This window comes from Octodon degus, unplaced genomic scaffold (genome assembly GCF_000260255.1).
Source record: "Octodon degus isolate 3935 unplaced genomic scaffold, OctDeg1.0 scaffold00012, whole genome shotgun sequence".
NCBI classification, from domain to species: Eukaryota; Metazoa; Chordata; class Mammalia; order Rodentia; family Octodontidae; genus Octodon; species Octodon degus.
Window position 1 is genome coordinate 2,749,253 of NW_004524588.1, and position 7,362 is coordinate 2,756,614.

The following is a 7,362-nucleotide window of genomic DNA, read 5'->3' on the forward strand; positions in this document are numbered from 1 at the left end:
TTTTTTTTTTTTTTTTGGATAGGATTTTGCTAAATTGTCTAGGGTGGCTTTGAACACGTAATCATCCTGTCTCAGCTTCCTGAGTACACAGGATTACTGATGTGATCATTGTCTGTGCTTTTTATTTTTTCAGTACCATTCTTTTGCTGTTTATATTTCTGTGTTTTTAGCCTTTCTATTTTTCTTCCTCACTTATTACTTTAACTTTCTGGCTTTTTCCCCCCTTCTTGTCATGTCCAGAAGCGATTATTATCTCTATGTATCGCAGCCATCTTGGCCCATGACCCTGGAGGGCTGGCAGTCAAGGGGCATATGGACTAACTACCAAAAATGCATCATTTGTACAGACACAGTGGCTCACACCTGTAATCCCACCTACTTGGGAGGCTGGGGCAGGAGGATTGCAAATTCATGGACAACCTGGGTAACCCGGTGAGACCCTATCTCAAAATAAAACAGAAAGAACTGGAGCTGGAGATTAGTGGAATAGCACTTGCCAAGCATGTGCAAGGCCTTGGTCCAATTCCCAGTACTATGGGGCGGGGGGAGGGGTAATGGTTGCCCACCATCACCACCACCTCTAGTCAGGCAACTCTGAGGAGCAATCCTGACTTCCAGGGAGAGGGAGGGAATGTAGGCTGGATATGGACTTCACCTCACCAGGCAGGCCTTAATCACTTCAGGAACCTCTACTCAAGCAACAGGAGAGGCGCTCCTCCTGGCCTTTTCTCAACAAAGGGACACCTGCAATCCATTCTTTTTGCCACTTAGGTAAATAGGAGCATCCATAAGCCCCCAAATGCCAGGCAAAATGTTTATGTTCATTTCTCTAGAGTCCACAGCTATGATCAAATTCTCAAAGTGTCTTCTAAATCATAAACAGTCAAATTATCATTGCTTGACACACGAGGAAAATGGTTGAGGACTATCAGCTGTGGCCCAGGGAACAGTAATAGTACTTTTGCTGGGGAAATAAAACAGCAAATCCTCATCTCTTAGAATTAAGAAGAAACGCAGGGTTTCCTACGTTGCCAGGAAATACTTAGACTCATACAACTCAGTCAGGTTTGCAGGTGATATTTCTATTTTAAAAGAGAATTATGGGGAGTACTTGGGTTTGAACCCAGGGCCTTCATATTGAGCTAATTCTCCAGGCCTTTTTATTTTTCACTGTGAGACAAGATGTCCTTAAATCACTAAATTGCCTAGGCTGGACTCAAATATAGAATCCTCCTGTCTCAGTCTCCCAAAGAGCTATAATTACAGGTGTGTAATCCCACTTGTGGCTCACATAAATCTTTATGTCAAAATTTAAAGAAAAAGTATAGGGGCTGGAGAGATGGCTCAGTGGTCTAAAGCACCTACTTAGAACAAGCTTAGCAAAGCATCAGGGACCGCAGTTCAATCCCCCAGCACCACATGCCAGCCGGCCCTGCCCCCTGGTGGGCTGAGCTGGCCACACACACACACCACTCTCTCTCTCTCTCTCTCTCTCTCTCTCTCTCTCTCTCTCTCTCTCTCTCAAATAAATTAAAGAAAGAAAAAGTATAAATTTAAATTTCTGGTTTTTTTTTTTTTTTACCAGGGATTGAACTCAGGCCCTTGAGCTTGCCAGGGAAGTGCTTATTCCACTGAACCATCTCCCCGAGCCCATCTGTACATTTTTTGCGGGGGAGGAGGTTGAGAATTGAACCTGAGTCCTTCACACTGGTTTACATCCCTATCCCTTTTTTTTTTTTTTTTTTTTTTTTTTTTTTGAGGCTGGGTCTTACTAAGTCGCCTAGGCTGGGCTTGATCCTGTGATGCCCCTGGATCAGCCTCTCTGGATTATAGGTGTGTGCCACCCAGCGCAGGATGCTCTTGTGACTTCTACAAATTACTTCCACAAACAACAGCCAAAGCACAGTGCTCAGTCTGAGACCACTGCAGAGATTCTTCAGACTGACTCCACGCACACAGCATTCATTCCACACTCGCTTTCCAACAGCCAGATATTTTAAGGCTCAATTCGATTCTGCCCCTAACCTCCTGGGGTTAGCAGCTGACTCCATGCTGGGCACTTCAGGGCTCAGCCTGCAGCTTGCTGTCACTTTAGACAAGGACCTCTCTGTCCCTGTGGAACTGGGGCATACCACCCTCTTAGCCCATGGATGGACATGTTTATCAACCTTGAAGCTCCTCAAACTCTATCGCTTAGGGGGCTGCATGGAGGTTTCATTGCATAGGCACGACTGATTCAGTTACTGGCCACTGTGATTGATTCTGTCTCCAGCGCCTGCTTGGTGGTCAGGAAGGGAGGCTGAAAGTCCCGAACTTCTGATCAAGTGGTCCTTCTGGGGACCAGCATCCATCCAGACCTCTTAGTCCTGGAAGCTGCAATATCCTGGTGATCAGCTGCTTGCTTCTTGACTTATCCTAAGCCACCAGGTCTAGGGAGGGAGATAAAGTGGGGGCTCTGTGGTTCCACACAAAAAGCAAATGCTGATTTTCCCATGGGATGAGTGAAGACTCACTTTTTGTCTCAACTCCCTCACTCTATTTACAAATTCTTGGAAACATCTCACCATGTTCCAGTACTCCATGATGAGGACAGCTAAGCATTTACACAGAATTTTTTTTGCTCTGTATAATTCACCGGGACATTACATCAGTAGTCTTCAAACTTCTGTTTCCCCAGCCACCGGAGGGATGTTCTCACGTAGTCACCAACAACTTTAACACCATTTAGTGGAGGGCAGGGCACACTCACAGACAGCACCCCAGTGATTCGGTCATGTACATGTCTACCCTATTGTGAATTACTGGCATAAACTGTCTAGTCATGTCCGCCATCTACTTATATCCTGAAACACACAGGATGAAGAGCGACCATATTATTTACCTGCTATGTTTTGTGTTGAGCAGCAAGAATTAATGCAGTCTTCTTGAGTTGCTGTGTGGATGGGCTCATTGCCTCTGATTCCCCTGGAGAGAGAGGACTGGATATCAATGACGACATTTTCTAGGCTTTCCTTGAGGCAGTTCTGACTGGCAGACAGATTTAGTGTCAGGAAGCAGATTATTAGCAAGGTGAAAGGCAAGTGCCCTTCTTCCCTGAAGAACATTCTAGATGCAGTTTAGACTTAGTCTTGGAAGGTTAAGGATGACCTGCCCTCTGACTTCAGCTGGCTTCAGGATGACTGGACAGATGGTAAAATTTTACTCTAGAATGAAAATACAAAATCATCAATGAGTTTTGTTTCTTTTAACAAACCAAAATTCCAGCACACTACACGGCTAAGACAGGAAGACTGAAAAATTTTAACTCAGTCTAGGCAATTTAGCAAGATTCTATCTCAAAATAATAAAGGGTTGGGGGGTATGGATTGGTGCCACAGCCCTGAGTTCAATCCCTGGAATTAAAAATTAAAACAGAAAAAACACAGAGGAAGTATTTCATTTCCTTCAAGTCAATAAAAACTATGTACAACTTAGAGGACAGCAATAAATAAATTTTAAAACTATCTTCAGTGAATTTGAGATAACCTTTCATTTAAAATTAGAAGTCAGGTATTGTGGCACATGCCTATAATCCCTGCGTTCAGAAGGCTGAGGCAGGAGGATTGCTGTGAATTCGAGGTCAGTCTGGCCTACATAAGTGAGTTCAAAGTCAGCCTGCACTACATAGATGGACTGATTGTCTAAAAAAAAAAAAACAAAAAGACAAAAAAACCCAGAATAAATAACCCAAAACTTGACAGAAGCTGGGTGTGCTGGCATACTCCTGTAGTTCTGGTACTTGGTAGGCAGAAGTATGACAATCACTCCTAGATAGAGGCCAGCCAGGGCTACATAGCGAGCTTGAGGCACCTGCTTTGGCAGCTCATATTCAGGGTGAGTTCAAGGCCAGCCTGGGCTACAAAGTAAGTGAGAAATTATTTCAAAAGAAAAAAACAAATAAGTAATAAAAAATTAAAATTTGACAAAAACTGAGCAGCACAAATACATGTCACAAATCTGATCAATAATCAAAAGCCGACAGTGACTACGAAGCCCTGTTCAGCAGGCTTTTCCTTCAGTGCTAGAATCCTTCCCCTTCCTGTTTTTCCAGAGTAAGAGAAAGGACACAAAATTCCTCTCCCTGATGCAGCAGTGGTAATAGTTTAGGGGCTGGAGAGATGGCTCAGTAGAATAAGCGCTTCCCTGGCAAGCACAAGGGCCTGAGTTCAATCCCCAGTTCACAAAAAAAAAAAAAAAAAATTTGAGAGCACACTTCTTTTCTCAGTCATAAAAATCAACATTTAAAACCCATCTAGGGCCACAGAAATAGCTCAGAGGTCTAAATGCCTGCCTGACAAGTGCAAGGACCCAGCTTGATTCCTGGTACCACAAGCCAAGTTGGCTACCAAGACCGGGCATGGAGGCACACACCTGTAATCCCATAACTGGGGAGGCTGAGACAGGAGGATCACTATGAGTCTGGGGAGACTGAGACAGGAGGATCACTATGAGTCTGGGAGGCTGAGACAGGAGGATCACTATGAGTCTGAACTGTGTAGCGAGACCCTCTAACAAATAAAGAAAAGATTTTTAAAAATTCGTTAAAAAAAGCTTACATGGAAATGGAGAGACCTAGAATAATGATTACAATCATAAAGAACAATAATGGTGGATACATCTGTCAAAATTCACACGAGTCAACCCTACGTGAACTATGAACTTTATTTGGAGGAAAACCTCCAGTCTACCATAATAGAACATGCCTAACCTGCCTTATTAAATATTCTGTCCAATTTCTGCACACAAAAAAAAACACTAATATTTATTGTTTCGCATATGTCAGTCTCCAATTCTACTAAAATCATTTGTAATTTCCATTTTCAGTTCAAATAAAAAACAAGAATATTTGTGGGATATAAGGGCATCTTTATTCACTTACGAATAACAAATGGTGCAAATAATCACCAATGATTTGGAAGAAGTGTTAACTAGAAATAATATTTTGAGACTTGGGCAATAGGTAACATGAAACAATGTGATTTTTGACTGGCTGAATCAAATTAACTATTGCAAATACTCCTGTGGCCTTTGCTTGCATTTCTCTGGAAGGAAACTACCTTTCAGTTAGAGGTTTGTGAAATAATAAAATTTTTCCACCTAAATTCACAGACTTCCTAAATTTTCTCCACGGACTCTGCAGATTAAGAGTCTTGGCATGAGTTACTTGTTAGGCTACTACATTTTGTAAGCCTCTTTTCTAGCCCTCAGGAAACAAAGGAGAAAAAACAAGTAGAAGATGCGTCAATGCTTCTGATAGAGCATTCCCTCCTGTGAGCCAGCAAACCGCAGCTGAGCCCTAAGAGGGAGAACCTGCGGTCCCAACATGCAGCTCTCTACAGACACAAGACTGCAGAAGTACTAAAGAGGGGCTGGGGAGATGGCTCAGTAGGACAAGTGCTTCCCTGGCAAGTGCAAGGGCCTGAGTTCAATCCCCAGTTAAGTACTAAAGAATTTATCTCATTAAAAAAGTCAATGATTATTAGCTAATTAAGGTTCCTGCCTTTTCTTTTAAGCCTTATTTTTAGACTTTATTATCATTATTATTTGACTGGGGACTAAAACTAGGGCTTTGTACCTGCTAGCAGTCACTCTGCCACTGGGCCTCAATCCCAGCTAATTAGGTCTGCTAATCCATCATTCTTGTGGTCTAAAAGGCCAAAAGGTCCAGAGGAATCCTGCAGCAAGAGGGGAGTAAAACAATCATGAAGAACAATAATGATTGTTCAAAATCCACACAAGTCAAACCTACGTGAATTATGAACTTTATTTGGAGAAAAAAAACCGGGCGTATCATAATGGAACACGTCTAATACCTGTCTTGTTAAATGTTCTGTCATTATTCTAGGTCTTTCCATTTCCATGTAAACTCTTTTTAATAATTTTTTTTAAAAAGCAAATACAGGAGGAGAGAATGCTCCAGCTTGCTGGAGTCTCCAAAACTGATTTGCACATCACTACTTCAAATATTGGAAATCATTTAACTTAGAGCATACTCTTCATGTATTAGACATACTAGAAAATTAACACTTCAATAAGGAAAAACGGGAGGGAAGCTATCCAAGAAAACACGGGAATTTCCCCCTTTCTTTTGTAAAAAGGATGTTGCTCGCAGGGTATTGTGCCTTTGGGTTACTGAGGCAAAGCTCCTGCTGGCCCCTCATTCACCTCAGCCTGGTCCTTGGGGTGCTCCAGTTAGGGAGCGTGATGCGCAGGCCCCAGGAAATCACGGGAAAGCTGTCCGCTGCAGGGCGATCCGCTAAGGGCCGAGAGGGAGGAAGGGGAGGTGGGCCTTTTACCTGGTGGTGAGTGGACCCCGTGTGTCCCTGTCCCCCGCCCGGGGAGCAAGGACAGCTCGTGGCGCTCACAGGCAGGCACGCGGGCGAATCCAACCAGCCGCAGGCAGGGTTTTGCGGTTAGCAAGTTCCTGCTTCCGTCCCAGGGACCGAAAGTTTACAGGGGGGAAGGGCACGTTCCGGCTCCGCAACCCGGAGCTGCTTCCCAGCAACGTCCAGCGCCCCGAGAGCCGAGCGCCCGGGCCCAGAGTTGAACCGAGTCCCCACCCCACGCTCCCACGTGGTCGTCGTCCTGGGTGGTCCCGAGGCTGTTGCAATGGGAGCGCAGCCCCGGATCTGCAAAGCCAGGCCCCAGCAAATGCACATGGGAAGAAGTCCAGCCTGCAGAAATAGGCTCCTCTCCAACAGGGATAGAGACCTCCTGCAGAGGGGAAGGGGACCAAGTCACGGAGCAAGGGGCAAGAATTAAGATGTGTTACACACAGGTACCGACTCCACAGGAAGCCACTGTGGATTGCAGAAACGTACTTAAAAAAGAGAAAGAAATGTGTTCCGCTAGTCCTGGGTCCCGCTGACCTAGTCACCCGCTCCAGCAGCAACCACTGAGTGCAGTTTCTTTAAAAAAAAAAAAAAAAAAAAGCTTTTATTAGTACATGTTTGCAGTACACAGGGATTATACTCATCATGGAGAGTTGGTAATGTGCATAGATATCTTAATTCTTTTTATTGCCCCTTCTCTTCTCCCTCTCTCCTCTCCTCATCAGTTTTTTTTTTTTTTTTCCTTTTTTCTTTTTTTTTTTCTTTTTTTGGTGGAACTGGGGATTGAACTCAGGCCCTTGCGCTTGCCAGGGAAGCGCTTATTCTACTGAACCATCTCCCTGGCTCCTCGATCTCTTTCTTATTTGCAAAGGCTCTATCTCCCTATTTCCTCTTATCCAGGCTTTATTTGTCCTTTAAATTATTTATTTATCCTTTAGATTTCTTATGTAAGAGAAAGCATGTGGTCTGGTGTTATAACACATACCTGTAA

General features: G+C 43.9%; 1 protein-coding gene across 2 annotated transcripts in view; it reads right to left on the reverse strand.

The window, feature by feature from the left end:
* Mansc1 (MANSC domain containing 1) overlaps nucleotides 1–6,564 on the reverse strand; it is an 18,334-nt gene extending 11,770 nt beyond the window's left edge. Inside the window, exons 1-2 of one of the 2 annotated variants that reach the window (XM_004626070.2) lie at nucleotides 6,336–6,564; nucleotides 2,882–3,203 (exon numbers count right to left, since the gene is read on the reverse strand). In XM_004626070.2, the coding sequence (XP_004626127.1) occupies nucleotides 2,882–3,104 (223 nt within the window). In that variant the 5' untranslated portion in view covers nucleotides 3,105–3,203; nucleotides 6,336–6,564. Of the gene's footprint in view, nucleotides 1–2,881; nucleotides 3,204–6,204; nucleotides 6,293–6,335 lie in introns of those variants that run through there. The other variant, XM_023709588.1, reaches the window with a different exon arrangement.
* Between the last annotated feature and the right edge of the window lie 798 nt (nucleotides 6,565–7,362).